Raw genomic sequence first — 26,517 nt, forward strand, 5'->3', positions numbered from 1 at the left:
AAGTTGATTTAAAACATTTTTTTATTAAAGGAGATTCAATATATATGTAATATATCGCACATTTTCTTTTCTTTAGACAGGGAAATGTATTGTGTAGTGATTTCAAAATAAATATTACAGGGTTACTCGGTATGCCTAATTCATCGTAGGTAACTAATTACTACTCATACGAAGTTGCGAAATGCTAAGTTACGTGTTTATTAATGAAAATTATAAATAATGTTTAGCAATATCAAAGTGTAATTTAGGTTGAATTGATGAGATACGTACAAATTCATTGACATATTAAAAAGATTAGTCGCAAATTTAATTTTTTTAAGTGACCTTCTGCTTCTGGACCCCTAGAGCCGCCTCTACTAGCGTGTGTATACTGCCTACAAGCATGCCAGCTACACGTCAAAAGCATGCTTTTCCACTGACATGTGTATTCGCGGCTTAAAACTGTTGTTGATGGAGCTGATAATGTATGATCGTACTACTTTCAGATGTTTTAAAAAAATTACAACAATTTCATAATCTACCCTGAATATATATTGAAGGAATTAAAGATCTGGTGTTTCAACAGCTTGTTGATTACTTAATTGTCTTTGAACATATTCTACGTTATTAGTATTTTAAATGTTGCGCACAATATGAAAAAAAATAAAAAATAATTCTTCATAAAATTATTATTTAGGCAGCTCCCGTGGGCCGGTAAGAAATCAACATAGAAAGCGCTCCGTTCCATATATTTCTAATGGAGCCTGTACACGGCGTGGGAGCAGTGTTCTAGCGGTAGCTTCTCAATATTATCGCATCACCGCTTAGATTACTTAAAAGTTTTTATCGATATCGTTTTTTTTTTAAATTAAATAACCCTTTTAATTATTACACATTAAACATTAAAAAAATATTAAGAATAAATGTAAAATTCATTAACCTCGTGGTCTAACCAATACTTCGACTCGACGATATGATAAATACAGGACAGTAAAACAGAATTCTCCAATATTGACAGTTTAATCTCCAAATATACTGACATATGCAGACCCATGTGCGAGTCCATGCAACGAGATATCATGCAAATTTACCCACATTTTTGTCGATTCCTTACTAGCCTACGAGGGAACTGCCTGAAAGATCAAATTATTATTAATGTAAAACATTATTGGCACAAAGTGTTTTAGTCGAAACTAAGGAAATTATACCTTTTGAATACTTCAAACATGAATTATAATAATAAATAAATAAAATGAAAATTATATCCCTTTTGCCAATCATATTACATATACAGACAAGTTAAATAATTCAAATATTTCTGATAGTAAAACAAAATTATTATCTTGGATTATTTTTCCTTAAGAAATTTGATATTTTAGGTTTATGCAAATACTAAAATCTTCAAAGTCATTAGACAGATCTTTAATAATGGTTTCATGTTAGTAAATGTATTAAAAAAAAATTAAACGCAAATCTATAATATTTTTCATTCTCTGTACTACATACTTGCAACAAACTGATACATAATGCAGTAAGACTGGAATAAATTCGTTATTTACAATTTCAATAGACTTAGTTCTTCATTAGTTAAATGTGCACTGAATTACCCACTTTTTAGGCGTAAAAATAAATTAAAATTACGATGATAAAAAAATAACTTAATAAAGTAATAATGAAATTCTCGTCCTGTAGATGTGTGATATTTCCAAGTAGAACACTTCGAAATTTAAGGGAATTTATAACTGGGATTCGCTTGCGAAAATAATATTGTTATTCGTATATGAGGTATATTTTTCTTAAACCGTTTCCACAATTTTCAACTTTAGACTGGAATAGGTTAGGTCTTTAAGATTTATCTAAAAATGTTTTTAAATAGAGTTGTTGCGAGTTGAAAAACGTGGAACTGGTATAATTAACATTTACCGATAATATTGGTCTTTTAAAATTTTATTCAATTAAGCAATTATTGCACCTTAAGAGATAAATAAATACTTAATAATTTCCAAACTTCTTGATGTGGCATATTTTCTTAATAAACATATTATTGTTGCGTGTTTCATGCACAAGGTTATTTTGTTAAAAAATTATAATTCCACAAATATTACCTTTTACTGTTAATTACCCTCAAATTAAACTTTTTACATATTTTTCATCGTTCATTACTCTAATCTGAAACTGTCTGAAACCTTTCTCTGTTTCCCCCCAATAATCTCTTTTTAATAAAAATCTATGCTTTGGTTTATGTATATATTTCAAAAATGGAACATTTTCAAATGTGAAGAAAAATCTTTGAACTAAGTACCCACCTATTGCAATTTTCTTACAATATTTCAATGATAATTAATTCAATATTTTAAAGGCAGATATTCCAATTTTTGTAGGTGTACTAACCCACTTGCCAGTTTTATTTAGAAGCTCTTCTGCTCTTGATAAATAAACACTTGCGTAAAACTTACCCCTTTAGGAGATAGATTATTAAACTAAATAGTGATCTCAAAATAGAAGGATTGTTTGATTGAGTTTTTATTATGTACTCTGCACCTTACCTATTACCGCTAATAATCATAATAATAATGGGATAATTTGTACAGCGCTGTTTTTTGTGAAAAATCAACTTAGGTCCGCTGTAGTTGTAATAGTTGTGATTGTAAGCAAATAATATAAATTAATTAGTTATTTTTATTCTTATTATATATTTTGCTTCTGGTCTGGCAAGTGGTACATATAAACTAAACAACTGTCGATAATATTAATGTATATTCAAATCCTAAATTGTATAATTTGTGGTGAACCTGAGACGTGGTATTATAAGTTCTTTAAAAAATCTGTTTGTTTGAAATTACTGTGTAGTAGTCTACAAAATTGTGATATTGAACCTAGTCGTTGTATCGGTGTTTTAAAGATGTTAGATTAGTATTAATAATTGTTTATACACTAAATTATATGTGATAATAACCCTTTACCATAATAAACATACCTTCATTTAATTTCTGTGTTTACTTTCATGTTATTTTTATAACCTTCTATGTTTTCCTTAGAAATCTGCTTTTTCATAATTGAGAATCATTTTTGTTGTAAACTTTGTGACCTTACCCCTTTACAACCGGCTTCACACGAGAGTGAGTTTGTGTTTGAAGACAGAAAATAAATTTGTTTTTGTGAACGGAACCGGTGTCGATTGAACGTGCGGGAGCTGCTTATTTAGGGTACTTTCAAGCGCACATGTTTCAACCAGTAAGTCGCCCAGCCCTATGAGATCATAACTAAGAGCTTTAACAATGTGGCCCATCACAATTTTAAAATTTTTTGCCGGTTGCAAAGGGTTACCAGTTTTATTTTGAATAGCAGAAGTCCCTGCCGTTGCCCGGGCTTTACGTAGAGTTTTCGAATTCTAATGCTTCCTCTTGTTTTAAAGGTTAAATGTGCAAAATTTCATCAATCTCGGAATAAAACTGTAGATTTCTATAAAAACATAAGAAGTTTGTATGTATCATTTTCCTCCAAGGTTTGTATAAAACCGCCTTTGAAGAATGGAACCATGGGGCGGTCCTGTACAGGCGCAATTGGAGCAGTCCGCTCCAGGTACTGACTTGCCAAGACGCAAAGGAGGTGATAATACCTAACACAAGCGCCCTTGAGGTTTTTACCATTTCTAGGCTCAGGGCCATCCCTGCCTGTGTTCTGATTGATACATTTGAAAACTTCCACTTTTGTTTTAAACTCTATAGACACTGCTCAGTTTCTTTTAAATCTGATTTTATAAAATCACTAGTGGGCCCGGGCAGATGTTGTCCTCCTACAGACCGCCTTCTATGTAGTCTGCATTTTATATAGACCGCCTCTTATCTGTTGTCAGATATTTTATACATTTGACATACGCAAGTCACGTCCATCGTAGATATTTTTTTGACATTTGTTATTGGGGTGTTATGCCGTGTTGCGCTAACTCCTTCTTCAGCCATAAAATAACAAAAATACTTTTGGCCGTGAAAATCTTAAATCATATTTTTTTGATGTTTCATTTGATACATATTTATCATTTCAGCAGATTATGATTATGGTTCAGTATGATAGAAAATAGGTAAATAAAAGCGACCAGTACCGTTCTATACTCTTAAAAAGGCCTTGAAGTATGTCTTTCACAGTTTGCTGTACAAATACGATCCATAGAAAACACTTTCGATATACTTTTTTTTATTTCACCTCATATTCAAGTGTAGTAAATGAAAATTCTTATTTGATAATGAATAAAAATTAAATAAATAAGTAAATAAAGATTGATTCTTAAGTATAAACAATATTGTTGTTTTAAATTATAGTAATGATTTTTATTTAATTTAGTGCGATTTGGTGAACAATATTTTTTGTCAATCCGTCTTTTGCCAATATGTATACATAAAGCTTACACAACAAAATGAATTACGACCCTTTTTTCCCATAAAAAAAACCTTAAAATCGCATTAAAAAATATTGAAGGGGGGTGTACAGAAGTTAAAATTTGTGGTTGTATGTATTTTTCGATGAAAAATCTAAAAAAAAAATAAAAAATTGATCTCGACAACAGTGCCACCTATCGGGTCCAAAACTATCCCATGTTTCAAGCTGGAAACAACTGTACACATTCACAAAATTTAATTGAAATCGGTTGGGCGGTTTCGGAGATTAGCGTGTGCGGCGTGATTTTAACAACGCTTTTTTAACAACGAACTTGTTAAAAACCCTGCTGATCTGCTGATCACATATTTCACGGCGTGACTATGTATAAGTTTTATATAGACAACATCATCTTCCATTTATTGAGATACAGGTGATGGCGATAGTACAAAAATAAAAGTTATACGCAACAATATGTTTATTCACTTTTTAACATAAAAAATTGAGTACCTACACACAGCGGTTACTGAGACAATTGTACAAAAATTTCAAAATATTGCAGCGTCAACAAATAATAATTCTTCAACAATGTTAAAATATTCAAACAAAAAAAATGTCTTTATTGCAAAATGGAATGAGAAGTAAGTACGTACATACAAATAATAACACAATTGATAACGGGACATGCTATGACTATTTGACTAAAAGAAGTTCTAATAAATTCTGGCTTCTTTTACTTTAAAGACTTTGTTATTATAACTCGTCGTGAGATTTGCCCATTTGCTCTATCACAAATTCGTACAGATCATCCAGCGACCTGGTTCCGTCGTACTCTGAGATTTTCACTCCGCTTCTGAAGAGGATCAGCGATGGGAAGCTCTCAACCTAGAAAAATTAGTTTTTTTTATGTAACACTTCACAATAGTTCCAATATCCCGTCAATTGAGTCAGTGGAAAATAGGTAAATTGACCCTTCTGTTAAAAAGGTTGTTTATCACTGCTGTATAGATACATAATAGTTTAGTACAATGTCTTGTGACCGTCGAGAAGAATTTCGTCCTTGAAAGATTTAGCTTAATAATTGAGGTCATCCAGAAAGTTATAAAATGCTTCTAAAATACTGCAATGGGAGTTTTAAAACTAAAATTGCTTTATCTTTTTCAAAATCTTTAAGGTTATAAAAAAATAGTTCCATGATATTTCATCAAAATAACAATTTAACACACCTTTAACCTTTCCCTTACTGTGCTAAAAAAATACACGCATTCCGGTGCTGTGTAGTCAATACACATCTCAAAATAAGCGATTTAATATGGGAAAAATATGAATATTCATAGCTAATCGATTATGTTTATTATATTTTATATCAAAAGTGATAATAATTGTAATTTAATTGCTGAAAACATGAAAAAACCATTGGCAGATGCTAAAGAGACGTGCGAGGGGTCCAAATCTAAAGACGGTTCGCGGCCAACTGGCTGGCAGCTGGCACAAACACAGCTGTGCGGTCGTAGGTATCGATGGTCTAAATCAAAAACTACAACTGCAGAAGTGTGGATGTCTCATGTTCCCGCATAGCGAATTAAAGCGGGACATCAATAGCGTGTCATTTCCTCGCACACTCTTCGCGTATTAGTATCACATGGTTGATTGTATTGGTGTATTTGTTCCCGATTTTTAACAAAAAACTCGGATTTTTTATTGAATTTGAAAACTATGTAATATATTATTTTTTAATTCAGTGTATATCGGACGCTTGTTCATTATAATTTAAGAATGACTTTATATTGTTTTTGTTTACATCTTTCGCTACTATTTACTACTATAAGAAATAAATAAATATTGTTTGCGTATAATGTTAATCCGTGGATGTGACATTAATAAACTATTTTGAAATTGTCCACATTCACGGAACTCTGCATTGTGTACCTAGCTTTAAGATTGTCAAATTCCTTGAAATGTAAAAAATGTAACTTGTAAAAAAATAAACAATAAACAATTGGCCGGCGGGTAGCAAATTAGAAAGTGTGGGGTCCAAGGCTGGCTGGTACGCTCCAACGGCTATAGAAATCCGACCAATGAGAAGCCATAAAACGGTCCGCTGGACCTTGGCTGACCTTTTTTTATGTGCCGTTGCCGAGTCGCAACTTTGACAAAAAGCAGCATTTTTAAATTCTAAATTCTCTTTCTCCATTGGATCACCCTCGCCTCGGACCTCCGCATCTACGAGCTACCTGCCGCTGCCCCTTTCTGCCAAGTTCTGAGAATTTTATTGGCCTTTCTCCTTCAACTGAAGAATCCTGCATCGACAAGATTCCGGCGGGCACCACGTGGCTTAAGAAGCTGACATACTTAACTGCTTTTTTAAAGGCAATCTTTCATTTATTTGCATTTGCACAAAGTCGTATATATACCAGAAACGTCCTTTTCAGGACGAGGTTCAATTGATTTGCATTTTGCACAAAGTCGGGTATATTCCAGAAACGTCCTTTTCAGGACGAAAGTCAATTGATTGGCATTTACAAAGTCGTTTGAGTCGTGTAACTAACCCCTATTTTTTCAGTCTGTATGCACACGACATTTAGTCGGGTACATAATTGGTCCTTCGTAACCGGGTTCACACGCCTTCACGCCTTCTGGTAACCGGATTCAACACGCCTTCACGCCTTCTGGTTACCGGATTCAACACGCCTTCACGCCTTCTGGTAACCGGATTCAACACGCCTTCAGGTCCACACGCCTTCAGGTCATCAGGTCCACACACCTACACGCCTTCAGGCCCACACGCCTTCAGGTCATCAGGTCCACACGCCTACACGCCTTCAGGCCTTCAGGTCCACACGCCTACACGCCTTCAGGTCATCAGGTCAACACGCCTACACGCCTTCAGGTCATCAGGTCCACACGCCTACACGCCTTCAGGTCCACACGCCTTCAGGTCATCAGGTCCACACGCCTACACGCCTACACGCCTTCAGGCCTTCAGGTCCACACGCCTACACGCCTTCAGGTCATCAGGTCAACACGCCTACACGCCTTCAGGTCGTCAGGCCTACACGCCTACACGCCTTCAGGCCTTCAGGTCCACACGCCTACACGCCTTCAGGTCATCAGGTCAACACGCCTACACGCCTTCAGGTCGTCAGGTCCACACGCCTACACGCCTTCAGGTCATCAGGTCCACACGCCTACACGCCTTCAGGTCATCACGCCTTCACGCCTTCTTGAAGGATGTCACCTACTCTACGCAGCGGGCGCGGCGTTTCGAGCTCCTCAGAGACATCCCAGCCCGCCCCCGCTGTCCCCGCTGCTCCAGATGGGCCTTCGCCACCTTTAGACTTGGGCCCACTTACCTCGGGCTCTTCTGAGCACGCTGTCTCCAACCGAGGTCTCGATGTTGCCGCGCCCGCGGTCCCGGCCCTTCTTGCCACGGGCCCCGCTGTCCCGGCCCCCCTTGCCACGGGCCCTGCTATCCCGGCCCCCCTGGCCCCGAGCCACGCATCTATCTGCTCCGATGATGTCGCTTCGCCTGGGCTTACGTCAACCGATGACACCGTCCAGAAGTTACGTCGAGAAATGCGTGCTATGCAACAACAGCACGCCCAGCAGATCGCAGACCTGCTGGCGGCCCTGAGGCCTGTGCAACCAACCACCGCGCCGGTGATCGTCCCGGCCACGGTGTCCTACGGAGTAACCACGCCGGTGATCGTCCCGGCTGCGGCGTCTCATGAAATAACTACGCCGGTGAACATCCCGGCCCCTACCCCGGCATTCGTCGGAATGCAGCCGGTAGCTGGTGTCGGCCACACGGTATCGAAGCCTACCGTAGTCGAGCGACTCGTGTCTCACGGGGGTACAATGCCAGCCTACAACTCGGCCCCAATCATTACGCCCGTTTACGGCTATACCGACGGCATGCAGCCGGCACCTGAAGTCGGCCACACGGTATTGCAGCCTGCCATAGTTGAACGACCTGTATCTAACATCGGTCACCCACAGCAAGCGCCTCCACTATATGCGCCGGGCCCTGATCTACAAACACACCTTGCCGCATCGTACAATGAGCCGCGGTCTGTCAACCTGCAGAATGGGCAGCCCGCCAGTCTGTCCCATGCGGATATACCTACTCAGCCAGGGTATAATGTGCATCTCAATCGGCAGCTCCATCCTGGTTACCAGCATCAAACCTCCTCCAGCCAGGAGTTCTCACCAATATTTCCACCACCACCTACTGCCGATGAGACTTCTAGACACACAAGTGAGTGGGCACACCAAGGCGCGGACTCCGTGGCGCAACTTGCTTCTGCAATTACAAATGCAATTCGCGCCTCGCGATCCGAGGATAGCCCCCGTCCCTCCGTAGAGGATGACATAAGAATGGCTGCCCTAATAGCCAGGCAATCTACCGCCAAGGACCTACCTTCCTTCTCGGGGGACCCGCTCGAGTGGCCTACGTGGATGGCCCAATATTCACAATCCACGGCCACCTGCAAGATGACTTCGAGCGAGAATCTCATTCGGTTGCAGCGTGCACTGAAGGGCAAAGCCCGAGAGGCCGTCGGCCCCCTGCTGATGGATCCAACGCAAGTCCCCGAGATAATTGCCGTCCTTGAGCAGCGATACGGCGGCTCGGGTTCAATTGCTGCCTTGATGCTGGAGAAGGTGAAAAAACTGCCGCATCTCACCGCCGAAGCATCACTTGAAGACCTGGCAGATTTTTCTGGAACAATCCAGAACCTCGTGGCGTCGTTGCGAATCTTGCGGACCGACGGGTACATCACTAATCCTGCCTTGCTGTCTGACGTCACATCTAAAATGCCGTGCACGTTGCGACTAGCCTGGTTGGCGGAAGTGCGCGGACAAACAGTTCCCGCCACCATAACTCAGTTCGCGGTATTTTTGAAAAGTTTTGCAAACGCGATCCCCTTAAGCGGAATGGTTGACCCCGCACGGTCTGCACGTGCCCCGCGCCGCGAACAAGTTCATGCAAATGTGCCCGCTAACTCAAGAGTGAACAATAAAAACAAAAACAATAGTGAAAACATTAATTGTGCGCAGTGTGGCGGGAACCATAAAACTCGTGAGTGCCCGGCATTCTTTGCGAAATCAGTTGATCTCCGCTGGGAAACAGTGCGCGCGAGTTCTTTGTGTCGCAAGTGCCTAGAAAAACACTATACCCGCGAGTGCACCTCTAAAGTGTGGTGTGGAGTAGGAGGCTGCCGCGCCCCCCACCACAGGCTGCTACACAACCCCGCGCCCGCTTCCGCGCCAGTGAATACCGTCGTGAGTGGTGCCGTCAATCTATGACGCCAGAGTACGGATTGCCGTGTACTACTGAAGATTGTGCCAGTAGTACTGAGCACTTCGTATGAAAATGAAGCTTCAGTGTTCGCGCTTCTTGACGAAGGCTCCACGGTTACCCTCATTGATGCTGACACTGCGGCACAAATTGGCGCGAGCGGCCCAGTCCAGGGGCTAAAAATTCATGGAGCAAAGGGAATGTGCACATCTGACTTGCACTCCCGCCGGGTGAAAATAACCATAAGAGGTGCAGGTAGCAGTGATGAGTATCATATTACGGCTCACACAGTGACTGACCTCAGTCTACCGGAGCAGCGTGTCCCAGGAAGACGCGTCACCCCTCGGATACTGATCGGGCAAGACAATGCTCATTTGATAGTATCAAGAGACGTGCGGGAAGATTTCGGCACCACGCGAATAGTGTCGCGGACCGCACTAGGGTGGATTGCCCACGGTGGTACCGATCCTGGCAGCGACGGCCCAGCTACCACCCTGGCCCTGCAGATGGAGACAGCCGCAGACATCCGCCTGAGAGAGTTGGTGAAATCCAACTTTGCCGTCGACTCTCTCGTCGTAACATCTGCGGCCAGAGTCAATGCGAGTGAACTCAAAGCCACAGCCCTGATGGAAAAGACCACCCGTCCTCTACCAAACGGCAGGTGGGAAACCGGGCTATTATGGCGAAACCCGGAAGTCACGTTGCCCGACAATTACCACTGTGCCCTGAAACATTTACAGTCCCTCGAGAGAAAGCTGGCAGCAGATGCAAGCCTAGCAGCGGCCTATACTGACAAAATGGGTCAGCTGGTAGCTAAAGGTTACGCCAGGAAACTGTCTGATCGCGAGATATCAACACCTGCCCCTCGGAAGTGGTATCTCCCACATTTTGCGGTTCTCAATCCAAACAAACCCGGAAAGATTAGAATAGTCTTTGATGCTGCCAGTCGATGCCGAGGGACTTCGCTAAATGACCAGCTGCTCACCGGTCCTGACCTGCTGTCTTCTCTTCTTGGGAACATCCTTCGCTTTAGAGAAGGGACTATTGCCATAGCAGCCGATATTCAGGAGATGTTCCTGCGCATCAAGATAAGGAGGGATGATCTGCAGTCACAACTGTACCTGTGGAAGTCACCAACATGTCACGAACCTGACACATACCAGTTGACATCAATGATGTTCGGGGCCACATGCTCGCCGAGTAGCGCCCAGTACGTACGAGACAGGGTTGCCGGGGAATACGAACACGAGTACCCGGCCGCCGCGGCAGCCGTTCGTTCCAAATTTTATATGGACGACTATTTGGATGCGGTAGATACTGCTAGCGAGGCTGCCGCACTAGTACAAAGCGTGAGTGCCCTTCTTGCAAAGGGAGGGTTCCACTTGACGAACTGGGCCTCTAACAGTCCGGAAGCCATAGTTGACATTCCTTCCGGAGACCGGGCGAGCTCCACAGTTCACATCAGCAGCGGGGACAAAGAGATGGAGCGAGTACTAGGGCTAGTGTGGGACCCATCCACTGACTGCTTCCTTTACTCTTTTCAAAATGCAGTCAGCCCCGAAGAAGCTGTACGGCCCACCAAGAGGCAGCTTCTCTCCATCGTAATGAAGATCTTCGACCCGGTTGGATTCGTCGCGTGCCTCACAATACGGTCAAAGATCTTGCTACAAGCTGTGTGGCGGTCGAGTGTTGGATGGGACGACTTGATCACCCTTGAGCACGCCGAGAGATGGAGAGATTGGCTAAGCTTGCTTCACGAGAGCAGCGTTTCGGTGCCGAGGCGCTCCCTCCGGCACAAGCAGAGCAGCGTCACCTTACACCTATTCTGCGATGCGTCCGAACAAGCTTGCTGCACCGTCGCATACTACACAGAAGACGTGCAGGGAGTTTTACACGCGACATTCCTAGCCAGCAAGTGTAAAGTGGCTCCACTCAAACCCCTCTCCATTCCCCGTCTTGAGTTGCAAGCCGCACTCATGGCGGCTAGATTAGCCAAGACCATCTTAAAAGAAAGCCAGGCTTTAATAAACCGGACTATCTTCTGGACAGACTCTTCAACCGTTCTGTGCTGGTTACGTACTGATCCACGCGCTTACTCTGCATTCGTGGCAAACAGATTGGGTGAAATAGATGAGATGACCAGCATACCTAACTGGAGGTGGGTGCCGACGAAGTTGAACCCCGCCGACATCGGAACACGTGACTCTGAAGTGCCTGATCTATCACCAAAAGGAAGATGGTTTTGCGGCCCTGCATTTCTTACTGCACCTGAAAGCGAGTGGCCAAAGGAGCGATCTCCCACCAAGAAACCCGACAACGACGTATTGGAGGTCAGGCCCCATTATGTAGGCCTAATAACCACTACAGGAGAGGCGTTCCCCTTAATCAAACGGTTCTCATCTTGGAACCGGCTAATTCGATCTACAGCATGGATACTCCGTTTTGTCAGGCGGTGCCGATTGGGGTCTCACAAACCCGCCGAGGGCACATTACGAGCAGAGGAACTGAAAGAAGCAGAGATCAGATGGGTCAGGAAATCCCAGGAAGACGCCTTCGCAGCTGATCTGCATACCATACGACATGGAAAGGCGCTACCTGCTGGCAGTCGTCTTAATTCCTTGACCCCCTTCCTCGGCCCAGATGATGTCTTGCGGATGAGTTCCCGATTACGAGCCCTGACAAAGACCACGAGCGTGGCCAAGACCCCCATCATATTGGATGGCAACGACCCGTACGCTCGGCTGCTGGTACGCCACTACCATGAGAAGGGAGACCACCCTAGCACCGAGAAGACAGTGGCGGAGATGCGCTGCAGTTTTTTCATTCTACGGCTCCGCACTATCAGCCGGAAAATAACACACGACTGCCCCACTTGCCGCATACGAAGAAGCAAGCCCTCTCCACCATTAATGGGGGCACTACCATCTTACCGCCTGTTACATCATGTGCGTCCCTTTACTCACTGTGGGCTGGACTACTTCGGGCCAATGGAGGTCACAGTTGGCAGACACCGGGAGAAGCGCTATGGGGCAATTTTTACCTGCCTTTCCACCCGCGCTATTCACCTGGAACTTGCTGTTACGTTGACTGCCGACTCTGCCATTATGGCCTTGCAAAGAATGACCGCCCGAAGAGGTCAGCCCGAAGTTCTGTACTCGGACAACGGAACGAATTTCCATGGAGCAGACGCTGAGATCAGGGAAGCCTTGGATTCACTAAAACAAGATTCTAGAATTATGGACGCCATGGCTACCAAAGGCATTGAGTGGCGTTTCATACCGCCACTCAGTCCCCACATGGGGGGAGCCTGGGAAAGACTAGTACGGTCGGTGAAACGGGCCTTGAAAGCTACCTTAAAGGAAAGGGCGCCGAGGGAAGAGACCCTGCGCACAGCACTGGCAGAAGCTGAGTTTGTTGTCAACAACCGACCACTGACTCACGTCTCTGTTGACCCACGAGATGAAGACCCCTTGACACCAAACCACTTCCTTCTGGGGTCAGCCGGAAAGCGCCCCCATTTGTCCCTGTATGACAAAAAAGAAGAAGAGGTATGTCTCCGCCGCCAATGGCGTATCGGGCAACAACTTGCAGATATGTTCTGGAGGCGCTGGCTCCGAGAGTACATCCCCACTATGGGCGCCCGACAGAAGTGGCACCACCCGGCCGAGCCCATCAAAAAGGATGACCTTGTGGTGATCATGGATCCTGCGCTACCTCGGAACAGTTGGCCGCGCGGCCGAGTCATCGAAGCAAAACCCGCCGCTGATGGTCAAGTGAGGACCGCCCGCATTCAAACAGCTTCCGGGATATATGTGCGGCCAGCCGTTAAGATTGCCGTACTGCTGCCAGCCCCAAAATCCACCACTCCAGAACCATCTACAACACGGCCCGTCCAACTGCGAACCAGGGGTACCGGTTGTCCAGATCGTCGAAACACTTCACGTCCTCCCAAATAGCTTGGCGCAGAGGGCTGCACCGGGGGGAGTATATCGGACGCTTGTTCATTATAATTTAAGAATGACTTTATATTGTTTTTGTTTACATCTTTCGCTACTATTTACTACTATAAGAAATAAATAAATATTGTTTGCGTATAATGTTAATCCGTGGATGTGACATTAATAAACTATTTTGAAATTGTCCACATTCACGGAACTCTGCATTGTGTACCTAGCTTTAAGATTGTCAAATTCCTTGAAATGTAAAAAATGTAACTTGTAAAAAAATAAACAATAAACAATTGGCCGGCGGGTAGCAAATTAGAAAGTGTGGGGTCCAAGGCTGGCTGGTACGCTCCAACGGCTATAGAAATCCGACCAATGAGAAGCCATAAAACGGTCCGCTGGACCTTGGCTGACCTTTTTTTATGTGCCGTTGCCGAGTCGCAACTTTGACAAAAAGCAGCATTTTTAAATTCTAAATTCTCTTTCTCCATTGGATCACCCTCGCCTCGGACCTCCGCATCTACGAGCTACCTGCCGCTGCCCCTTTCTGCCAAGTTCTGAGAATTTTATTGGCCTTTCTCCTTCAACTGAAGAATCCTGCATCGACAAGATTCCGGCGGGCACCACGTGGCTTAAGAAGCTGACATACTTAACTGCCTTTTTAAAGGCAATCTTTCATTTATTTGCATTTGCACAAAGTCGTATATATACCAGAAACGTCCTTTTCAGGACGAGGTTCAATTGATTTGCATTTTGCACAAAGTCGGGTATATTCCAGAAACGTCCTTTTCAGGACGAAAGTCAATTGATTGGCATTTACAAAGTCGTTTGAGTCGTGTAACTAACCCCTATTTTTTCAGTCTGTATGCACACGACATTTAGTCGGGTACACAGTGCATAAATGTATAACGGAGGAATACCTAAAATCTGAACCCAGAATTTATTATATTTATAGAGTTATTAAAGTTATTAGAAGCAATGTGTAGTAAATACACACCACAGATGAGGAAAGGTTAACAATACTTACACTCTCTTGGGTACACAGTTTCTTGTTGATTTCTAGGGTGCAGTCTACTTTGGCGATGACGACACGTTCATCGCCAACAAACTTGCGGCCTAACTCTTCCCAGGTAGGCGCCAGGGCCTTGCAATGACCGCACCTGAAAATATATTACATTTTTGTTACTAAATAATGAAAATATTGCTTGTGTCATGATAGAGGACTTAACCAGCCGAGAAATTGAACTCATAATGCCTGAATTGGAACTATCGCGATGCCTACTCAGCCACTGACAGGTCATATAAGATATTAAATTAAAATCTGGGATAAATTTTTTATCTATTAAAAGAATGTAAGTCTATGAATAAGCTTAAATATATGGTGAAAAATTGGCTATCGGAATTTTTTTTTTTACTTTAATATGTATGAAAAAATGTTGATTCTGTAGATATAAGATGTAAATTATAACTTATAAAAATGTATATGTAACTAAACTTTAAGCACCTGTTGACAAGCCAATTCAATTGGCTAAGCAGGACTTGTTTGTTGATATGTATTAATTATTTATTCAATAAAAAATTTTGAAAAAAAAAAAAAACCTACCATAATAAGCATTACTGATCAGACTTGCTGCTGTTAGCTCAGTTGTAACCTCCCTATATTTTTTATAAATGGCACATAGAGAGAGAGGGGTTAAAACGGAGCTAACGGTGGGGCCGTAGTTACAAACCGGCATAGCCGGAAATTTGAGTTTAGTTTCTTTCTGAACAACTGAAAATCATCTGGAGGTGCGCCACACGAAAGACTTTTTTATTGGGAGATGTTCTTTTAAATTTTAGAATAGTTTCTAACTGTCGCTGCAACTAAAATCTCTCGTCTAAGGGCAGTCTAAGCCATACAGACGCGCATATTTAATTTTTTTTTATTGGTAGTTAATTAATGGCTTGTTAATTTAACTCAGCACATCCATGGATTGCGAATTTACAGTACTTACCATGGGACAAAGAACTTGACGAACACGTATCCTTTCTTGGTGCCATGTTCAAAGTTGTCGTAGGTGAGGGTGGCCACAGGGCTGTTGTCAACCTCGGGCTTTTCCTTGACGATACGATCGCCGTCATCTGTTCCCGCCACCATCTTGTCCACATACGCCTTCAAGCTCTCGTGGGAGCGCTGGCCGGTGTATTTCTCAATCTATACAAATAAACACAAATTATTGCAACGACCATGACTAGTATGAAGGCGTGAAAAAGCGAGAAAGAAAGGAGAATAAATAAATAACCAATTGTCCAATGTCTCTTTTTAATTATCTGTTACTCGATAATTAAACATGTAAGTACATTTTGTGAATATTATTCCACCATCATAATCGTCAATATAATATCCATAGAAGATTATTACAAATTATTTGTAAGTAGGCATTTAAATACCTACCTACTAAATTATAAACTATTATTAATCTTTGTGTAAAAAATTGTAACCATATGTACCCAATGTAAAAGCCCCAAGGGCATATAAAGGAATATTAAAATAAAATACATTTTCAAATAAGGACACAATTTATCCAAAAAAATATCATTCTTTTTTCAAACTTATGGTGGTTATACCTGCCTGAAGAAAGTTTGAATATGATAATAATAACACAGTCAAAGTTACGGTTGTCACACATATCACCCCGACACCAGATCAGCATTGCCTCAGCTGGAACCGTTCAGAATTCTTTGTATGAAACTCCATACTAATCAGCATCATAACGGCATCGCCTCGCCTCGGACAAGCTTGTGAAATAAGGCGAGGCGGTGCCGATTCAATGCCGAACTGATATGTGTGCGATAACCTTTAGCCACAATCAAAGTAAGGCTTATTTAAATAATAAAGCGGCAGATTTTCGAAACCGGAAAAGTAAAAGTCGTACAAAAAAATTTACAGGCAGAAGAAATGCCAAACGGTCAAGTTAAATAAAATGAAATTACATATTAAAGTTCACCTTTTTGCCATCTTCGATCCAGAGAAGAGTGGGGTATCCTTTGACTTCGAATTCTGTGCACACGGGCTTGTGTAGTGTGCAGTCCACCTTGCCAATAGTCACCGTTTTGTCATGGTTCAAGCTGTTTCCTAATTCCTCCCATGTTGGTGCAAGTTTCTGGAATAATACATAAACTATAAATACCAAATCAAATATAAAATTAAAACTGCTCAGTTAAAACTTTATTACACTACTAGCTGTATCCTGCCAAGCGTTACCTGTCACATGTGACATCTATATAAAATAGCAATTAAAAACACGTACGTATTCGAATGCAACGTTGTGTCAAAATTTCAAAGCAGTCCGTGAAAAACTTTCGGAGATTTAAGATTTTGAACAAACATTTTTATTTATATAGACTAGCTGCACCCTGCCATGCGTTGCTGTTGCTCAGTCTGTCTGTACAGATAGAGTAATAATATAGTGCGTGCTGCTTTTACGTCCAACAGATGTTGGCGCTGTTTTTCAAAAAAAGCATATTTGTCCCTGTCACAGATGACATCTTTATACATAATATAGGTGATATAATATATACAGTCGAACTTAGTTTTTTTTTTATGGCAACCATTTAAACATTGTACATACAAAATATGATACTAAATATATGTATAGTAAATTGTATTTCTTAGTCCTCCTCACAAAGTTATTCATTTCTGTTTTATTAGTTTTCTATGTCGTTTTTAATGTTTTTTTCATTAATCTCTTTCAGCCAGATTTTTATTCTTGATTTGTAATCATTCAAATTTTCTATTCGCTTTATATCAGGGGGTAGGATGTTGTGGAGTTTCGTCGCAAAATAAATATAATTTCTTTGTCCGAATGTGGTTTTATGACCTGGAATTTTCTTTGTGTCATTGTGATTTGACCTTGGTTGATGAATACGCGGTATTGTAGAGGAATTGTGAAGGTTATAACGATCACGGCAATTGTGAGTTCACGGATATATACGTTATAATGAGCAATTACAAAACAATATTTTAGTTCAGGCTTATCTTCATATAATTGTTGGCTGCTACAACTAGGTCGATACACTGATATAACGTGCAAATAATTTTGTCAAGACAATTTCTGAATTATTAATAATTGGGAAATATTTTCTAAGTAGTAACAAACAAAGGGGCGGCACACAGTGGGCTGAAAATCGCCTTTCATAGGACATAGAGACTTGAATTTTCAAGGGTATTTTTTTGGCTAGAAATGGATTCTGCTGATCATTACTATGCTATAAAATTTCGTATGAAGCAATTGCGTGTACAAATGAAGGAGTTATCACTTTTTTAAGAAAAATTTGTATGGCACTGACATTAAAAATGAGGCTATCTCTGGAATCATAAGGTTGGCCATTATATCCTTACACACAGATATACTACTATTTATTTGTATTTTTTTGACATACTTCGTATTGTGGCGCAACTTGCGATTTTTTTTTTAAATCCTCAAAGTTGAAAAAAAAACTTTTTTATGTTGATTCATTTAAATGCTTAAATGCTATAAAATATTGTAAACTAGACAAAGCATACTCATATGTAAAGCATTTAAGCATGAAAAAGTTTTTTTCAACTATTAAAAATTCAACTATTAATCACGTATTACACGTGTGATATGATGATTTTAGTGGGTTTTTTTATGTGTTAAGTATTTGCCGTTCCATATTTTACAACATAATTACTTATATATATGCGACGCACAGGCATTCATGAAAATTTTACAAAAGCCTAATACATATGTATGTATGTACAGTAGAATCATCGGTGTGCACAAATACATTCAAATGTGCGCTATTTAAAATGATTTGAACCCATCTTCAAAAAAAAAAAAGTATCACAACAATATAGACAAAAATACAAAATGATAGAATAAATGGTTCTTCCTGTTCTCCAATGTTAAAAATCACAAGTTAAAATTTCAAATAGTTTTTGAGAAATAAAAAAGTAACATTGTAGGAGTGACATGAAGAATAATAAATACTAATAACAGCCTTACTAAAGAAAAACCACTTCACATTCGTTAAACGGTGTTTTTGTTACACATTGTATAAAGACTGTAAAAACTTAGTTTCGAGTTGGTACTAATAAAAAATATCTTTAACTGGGCTCTGAAAGAAATAGCAATGTTGGATTTTCTGCAGATACAGATAATTTAAGTTATTTCGGACACATTATTCTTTAATTGACTGTTACCGCGTGAATTTAATAAGAATTCTATGAAAGTGATGTTTTTTAATAACACAGATGTTTTATGTTTGTGTGCAGGTAAATATAAATCAATGTTTATATTGCGCTAACAAAGAATTCAAAATCTCATTTTTCTTGTGGAAATTATGTTAATTTTGTGTTCTCTGGGAATTATTATAATATTTTTTTATAATTTTTTATTGTGTGAGCGAGATTCAAAATGAGGTTAGGTGACAGTTTTCTTGCAGATTCCCTTAATAAATGGCAAAAATTTCGCATTCTCTCAATTTTTCGACATTTGGAGAAAAAATATGTTTGTTTTATTTTTTTCAATTTTTTTCATGTTACATTAAAATACTTATTATAATTTATAAATATTTAAGTCTATTTCAAATACAAACATCTAAAACGTAATTTTAACTTGTTTCTTAAAATGGTATTTGTTTTTACGACATCTTCAAAAAGAAGAAATATATAGCACATTTAAAATACCTGGAAATAATGATAAATTTCAATTCTGAAATTCAATGATAAATTTCAAGTTTATATAACAGATAAACAACCCTCTCTGTGTAAAAATATTTTATATCTTTCTATGAACTATTTCACGTCAGTTTCTATATTAGTAATGTTTTCACACACACGGTCGTTAGTCAATTGAATAAAATTTTCACCGCATTTTTTAGTAAGACCGTAAGTAAAAAAATAAATCATTTAAGGCCCCGTAGTAAGCATTCAAAGATGTTTTGAAAGGGAGATATAGAGATGTTAGGAGCGAGATATAAATACGAATGTTAGAGGGAGCGCGCTAATTAAAAAAAGAATGGTAATAATTAAGCGAAAATGGTGAAAATATTTAATAAAAGACGACTCGTTTGAAATAGAGCAAAAATCTCTCTAAAAATGCTTTAGTCGTATTTAAAGATACACTGTGAATTTTTTCATTCCTATAACATATTAAATAACAGAACAAAACATGTTTTTAATAATTTTCGGAGCTTATTTACTATGCGATGTTTTTCTATCGAGGGAATTTATTAGCTTAAAAAATTACATTTACTTTTTTTGGAACATAAAACTTATAAAGAGAAATGTGTTATAAATTGGGAATGCGGGGGCTTAACCTCTTCACCACTATGGGCACTAATATGTGCGAGAATAAAGCATGCCCAGCACATATATTAAGAGTGTTTATTTTGCATTGAAAATAAGTGAATGTGATAAAGTGTAGTGTATAACCGTTATCTTATAAACATCAGGAACGCTGTGAAAAGGTGAAGTAGATATACTGATTTAATTATCTCGTACAAACCTGACAATGTCCACACCACGGCGCGTAGAACTTGACGAAATGTTTGCCACTGGCAACATGTTTGTTGAAGGTGTCTTCTGTCAAGTCAACTGCCCCCTTGACTTCCATCTTGGGGAAGAGATCATCATCATCTTCTTCCTCCTGAAATAAAACAACATATAAATAAGAAACATTTCGAAAAAAAAAATTATATGGTAAAAATCACACAACATCTAAAATTTGTTGCCGTCGATAAATATTACACTCACTGTTGGTTCTCCTAATTGCTCATTGATAAAATTGGTGAGAGTAGACAAGTCTCGAATTCCACGGAATTTGATTCCCTCAGGTTCGCCAACCTTGAAGAACTTCAGGGTAGGATATCCTGAAAGAAAATACAACATGGTTATACAAACCTAATCACTCGAGCGATAGCTACCCAAATGTAGGTAGGTGGTTAAGAATTAAATGATTTTTTTTCTTCTTCTATAAACCCTAAAAATATGGGATAAACTGAGAAATTTAGGTGGATTCATTAGCTTTAAACCGCAGTTAGCAGTTCATATGTTTCCATATTAATATTTGAAAGTATGATACCCGTAGGAGCCGGCAAGAATATTCAATAAATAAAAATACATTTTTGTTAAGGCCAACATGAAGACAATACCATACTTCATAAAGTGACATTTTGATTTTTGTGTTTAACAAATCCAGTAGAAGTAATATCCAAAGGCAAAATGAATGTATAAGGTCGACACTGCAATTGCGGTGCTTCGTGATGTACGTGGGTACAATTCTTCAACACTCCAATTGCAGGGCTCCGACTTTTAAGGGTTAATTAAAAGGAATTGCTGAATCAAAAACCGAACACCCTGAAATCTCCATCGCTTGAGTGGCTAAGGAATAAAATAAAATGTTTGAAATGCACAAACAATTGTTTTTATAAGTTACCATGATCACAATTCCACTGAAGTAGTAACAAATATGGTCATGTCACTGAGAATTCTGTTATAAGCTATATATGTTTGGGAGAAATAGGGAAATGTTTCAACAAAGTTATCAGTTGACGGCCTCCATGGTCATGGGGTAAGACTTTCGACTAGCAAGCTGGAGGTCGCGGGTTAAAATCCTGACACGAGTAAGTAAATTTTATTTGATTCATTAGTGTTATATCACAAATTACTCACTTAAAATAATATAAAGAATATTTGCGGTACGTTCCAGAGTGGAAGATACTCTCAGTATCGCCCTGGTGTAAGATCACCATTCAGAATGAAAACATTGCTGAAATGGCTCTGGCCATGTCTGGTGACCAGATCTGAATAGCCGGGTACTTCCCCACCTACCTCTTATCCATCTCCATCCCCTCCCCACTACCTTCAGCCTCACAACGTTCCTCAATTGGGGATACCATAATCTCATTGGCTCCAGATGGTTGGGAGCAATTGGGACTTTTGTGCAGTATTCACAATAAAAAATAAAAAAATTAATATAGTATTTTTACAAAATCTTGTATCATTGATGAAATTTATTTGTATGACTGTGGTTATGTCGTGTCGTGAGAGCAGGGCCGGCCCTGAGCCAAACGGCGCCTGGCGCTAGTGAAAACCTCAAGGGCACTGTGTTAGATATCATCATTGGCTCCTTGGCAAGTCGGCGCCAGGAGCAGTCTGCTCCAATTGCGCTTGTACAGGACCTGCCCTGCGTGCGTGTAATACATAAATAAATAAAAGATTGTGTTTACCTGTGACACCATTTTCCGAGCAGATTTCTTTGTCTTGTGTGCAGTCTACCTTAGCAACAGTAACCTTGGAGTCATCTCCCACGTTCAGGAGTTCAGCTAGCTGACCCCAGGTCGGAGATAGTCTTTGGCAATGTCCACACCTAAACAAGGAGAAAAAAAATTAATACACATATAATGAAAAAATACTATTACATTATGTCAAACCTTGATGGAGTGAAAATAAATTGGACCATCTTATGCATATATCATCCAACCCACAAAATCGGCAAGCTAAGATAATCACATTTGGATGATTGCAGAATGAAAAAAATTTTACCTCACTTTGTTAGATGGTCGAAGTTAGAGTTTTTTTTTTTTAAATATTACAATAAAGAAGTATTATCTTGTGTCATATTCAAAATTTTTCTTATTTTATCGTCAAACAAATTACAGTTTGGCATTTCGTAGGTTGGATGGTTTCAGCTAAATTAAAAATTAGAAAATAATAAGAAATTACAAAACATTATTCATTTAAAAAATGAACCTGTAAAAAAACAAGGTTCTTTTCTAAATGGTATAAAATAATAAAATCGCTCTCCCCACCTGTCAGTTTGTGCGCTTAGTTCTTCTAAACTACGCAACGTATTTTGATAGGGTTTTCACTATCATTTATAGAATTTCTTCCGGAAGGTTTACATATATAATCCATACATATTATATGTATGGAAAGTAGAGATAAATCGATGTTTTGAAATGTATATCTTAAAAAGGCCTACAGAAAGGTCCGTATATGTCTATCTCCTAAAGATTACTCCCGGCGTTACGTGTCAGCTAGTTTACTATAATACCATCTATTTATATAAATTAAAAAAAAATAATAAAAAAATGTTTGATTTTACTGAGGATTGAACATTCCTCCCCAGAGACCGACTAAGATGAATGAACCGCGCTATCATTTAATTAAGTCAAATAAATCCTAATTGGATAGTATCGAAATTTATTTTGTATTTTAACTGTAAATTTTTATATTGTCATCTCATTTCAGAGAATTGCGTGTGTACCACGATTGAGTGCCACCAAAATTGATAGAATGCATTGTCACCCTAGTTTTATCGTTTGTTAGTCGTATGAAGTTAGGAAATGTTTTGAGATAAACGAAGTAAAAAATTTGTTGATAATGATCTATCTGCCAAATTTCAGAGCGATCGAATGTCGCGAAGAGGGTTAAGTTCCATTTCCAAGATTCAATTTCATTCAAATAGATGAATTTAAAAAATATGTATTATTGATTGGATTGGTAAAAGAAAATTTAATACACGGTATTCCTGTAATTTCTTTGAATTTTTGTTTATTATTATTATCTAATCTCTAGTTCACAGTTCGAACACATCCAAACCACATGAAATTTTTTGTTATTTTTTTATGTATGAAAATAATTTTAATGAGAAAAACGGTGAAAGATGTCAACCCTGTTGAAGGTTAAAAAAAAATTCCAAAAAAGATTGTATTCATCTTTTGGGTTAGAAAAAAAATAATAAAAATATCACACTATTGATGAAGTTTCATCAAAAAGTCAAATTTTACAAATTGTGGGTTCGATAGTTTCTGCATAAAATGGTCCAATTAAGAAAAGGGGTCAAAATTAAGTAAGCGTCTACTAAATAAGATTCCTTTTATCTGGCAGACAAGACAAGATTGTCTAGCTGTAGCCAAATGATCGGATGCAAAGCTAACACTATAGCAAGATATTTCTTACTTCTAGCGAAACCACACTCTCGAAACAAGTTCTATTGCAGTGTTATTCAACCTTGACCAGCAATTTTTTGAGGAAATATCTGAGGCGAATTTTCCTTTTATATATGTCATACTCTGTATAGAGCACCTTATGAGAAATAGATGAGTTTTTTGCACCAGTAGTGAACTTATTCCTGGGGCCTGCTGCTACAAAAGTATCCCTGATATGTATTAGTTTTCAGACTGCATTTTGGTTTGTTCCACTTTCGTTGATATTAATAGAAGTCGGTCGACTCAATAAGTCAAGTCAAACCTTGACATTATTTTTACATTACAACGCTACAGAGGTAAATTATTTGGTATTTGAAATAACATCTGTGACTTGTACAAATGTGTGGCGTAAACAATGTATTTAATATTTAAGTCTACTATTTTGTTTGTGCAGTGTGGACAAGCATGCAAGACAAACACAAAACAGTTACTTTTATAAACGCAAATAAAATTGTTATAACACATAATCAGCTTATCAGATGAAGATCGAGAAGCACACCTAATCTAATTCTAGATGTAATATAAGCAATGGTAAATTGTAAGCAATTGTATGTTCTCCAAGATACCCCACGTTGCGTGTACTCCATGATACTGCACATATATATTATGATACTGAGCTAGCCGAGCTATGGCATTCTAATTTTATGGGGAAAGATTGTATCTTATAGGTTGAATCATATGTCCAAAGCAGGTGTGGCGTGATTCAAATCACATAATTAAAAAAAATTATTAATCAAGCATTTTTCAAATGTTTTTTCTTATCACTTAAGTGTGTGACATAGCATAATAACTTTACTGGTAGACGGTTGTTGATTACACGTAGGGATAAAAATATTAAATGACATAGTTTTCTCGTGTGTACATACGAGTGTGACATTTAAAAAAATGAAACTTATGTATGTTTTAAAAAAATTATAAAAAGAATCATCAGAAGGCGATTTCTGAAGTTTTCGGCTGCATTTTGGCACATCTTGAAGGGTATAGCGGCGATTTCCCCACGAATTTGATCCTTAAGTTCTTCTAAGATGTGAGGCCGATGTTTAAAAACATTTTCCTTCAGGTAGCCCCACAGGGAGAAGTCGCAAATTGCAGCTGGAAGGCCCGCTGGGTAGCGACGATAGAACAGCCATTTTCAAGAAACGTGCGGACGGCGAATCCTGGTTTTGTCCAGACCAAACTATGGTAATAACTGAAAACGGCACGACCCTCCCAACACAATGAGGCCCCTCCCAGGCTCCTAGCCCCACCATACGGGTGTAACGGACCTACGAAACTGCACTGTCCGTTTTGCTGCACCCTGTATTATTAGCGCTTTGGCAAGAAGGCGCCCGGAGCGGAGTACACAATTGACAATTGCACTTGCACAGGGCCGGCCCTGTTTGTAGTTCAAGTGTTAAACGACTAGTAATTCTTTTTAAAGATACTAACGCATTTAAGATTTGAAGAGAAGCAGTATAATATCAGATTTAACTTCACCTTAGCTTACAAGAGTCTGCTCACCTATAAGTTAGGCCATGGTAAGATTGGGCCTATTTTAAACCGGGGCCTATAACCATATTGTTAAATTCGTCATTGGTCACAAATCACCACCATTCGTAAAAATGACCCAAAGCAAATTAAATGAATTAATGAAGGTTTTTACTGTCTTATGTTTTTCATTTCGCTGGGACTCTTAGTCCAAGCAATTGTGCAATGTACAGTATTATCTAAGAGGTCAATAGATATTCGAATAGGCAAACGATAAACAGAGACAGTTACTTCAACACCTGCCCACATAAAATGATGAGTGATGATAACATTATTCATACTAATAAAGAGAAAACTCAGGGGGCGGATCTCTGATTGAATAAACCGGGATAACAACTCGTATGAGCATCTTATTAAATGCATCTAGGCAATGCAAACAAACGCCGAGATAAATTACAGTTTTATGTGTATTTTAAGACGTTTTTTTTAAAGCAAAATACTTCAAAATTGTATGTAAGGCGTCATTAAGTTATTAACCATTAATTAAGCGGAAAGATTGACACAAATATAATATGTTATCCGCGTGATAAGACTTACCAAGGCGCGAAGAACATCACAAAGTGATCCTTTTTCGGAACCTCTTCTTTGAAAGTTTCGGTCGAGTAATTGACGGTAAACGGGTCATCGTCAACACAGAGAACGGTGCCGAAAAATAGTAAAGGTAATAAAATGTACATGGAAAACATTTTGAAAGGAGAAGTTGCGGAAAACGCCTCCTAGCCGGCTTGACAAACTAAAATGACATGTGTGATGTGATAAAACAGTAACCAAACGCCAAACACCCACGAGCCGAGTCCCGATTTGCGCAAAAATTAAATAGGAGATCACACAAAAATAGATTTTTTTATTGGCACTCTACACAAAGGTAAAAACGATCACTTGTATTGGAAAAAAATAACCGAGGAAAAATAATACTTTTTAATATCGACTCAAATTGTTTGCTTAAAAAGTTAACTACTATCCCTGGAAAGACGACGTATCACTTGTCGCATACTTGCGTGTGCAAGTATCACACAGATTTCTATTTTTTAAGGCTATTCACATGAAAATTCTGATGGACCAAAATAAAACGTATTTTTTTGTAAATATACAGAAAAGCGGAACACGGTATATGAGGTTAATACGCATATTAAAAAGAAAAAAAAACACTTTCTCACAGTGTTAATTTGACGGCCATTGTTTTGATGTGAATATTTTAAGGTTAGTTTTTCTTCTCTTGTTTAACCTATTTTAGGTTCATAGATTCGTAGTTTAATTTTAATCAAAATTAATTTAAATAAAAAGTAGCCTAAAAAATCTACTCGAGTATTAACCGTGTCCCGCTTTTCTGATGATCTACCTTAATTTACGTCGATAATGTTTTTGAAAACATTATCTCGGAATGAATGATTTGAT

The 26,517-nt window shown here is 39.1% G+C and overlaps 1 protein-coding gene across 1 annotated transcript; it reads right to left on the reverse strand.

Annotated features, from left to right (window-relative positions):
- Window positions 1–4,813: 4,813 nt before the first annotated feature.
- prtp (thioredoxin domain-containing protein pretaporter) lies at window positions 4,814–25,931 on the reverse strand. Its single transcript, XM_089639495.1, has 8 exons — window positions 25,660–25,931; window positions 21,832–21,971; window positions 20,357–20,472; window positions 20,109–20,249; window positions 16,584–16,739; window positions 15,591–15,790; window positions 14,624–14,756; window positions 4,814–5,238 (listed from the first exon to the last, which is right to left on the reverse strand). The coding sequence occupies exons 1-8, from the start codon at window positions 25,806–25,808 to the stop codon at window positions 5,107–5,109; spliced, it is 1,167 nt and encodes a 388-aa protein (XP_089495621.1). The 5' UTR covers window positions 25,809–25,931; the 3' UTR covers window positions 4,814–5,106.
- Between the last annotated feature and the right edge of the window lie 586 nt (window positions 25,932–26,517).

This window comes from Hesperophylax consimilis, chromosome 14 (assembly GCF_061612785.1).
Source record: "Hesperophylax consimilis isolate HC1 chromosome 14, BYU_Hcon_1.0, whole genome shotgun sequence".
Classification (NCBI taxonomy): Eukaryota; Metazoa; Arthropoda; class Insecta; order Trichoptera; family Limnephilidae; genus Hesperophylax; species Hesperophylax consimilis.

Coding starts and splice junctions, on each gene's coding strand:
- prtp (XM_089639495.1), bottom strand. CDS start 25,808: ATGTTTTCCATGTACATTTTATTACCTTTACTATTTTTCGGCACCGTT. Junction 20,250..20,356: donor AGCAATTAGGAGAACCAACA/GTGAGTGTAATA, acceptor GTTTTATTTCAG/GAGGAAGAAGATGATGATGA. Junction 15,791..16,583: donor GGATCGAAGATGGCAAAAAG/GTGAACTTTAAT, acceptor TTATTTGTATAG/ATTGAGAAATACACCGGCCA.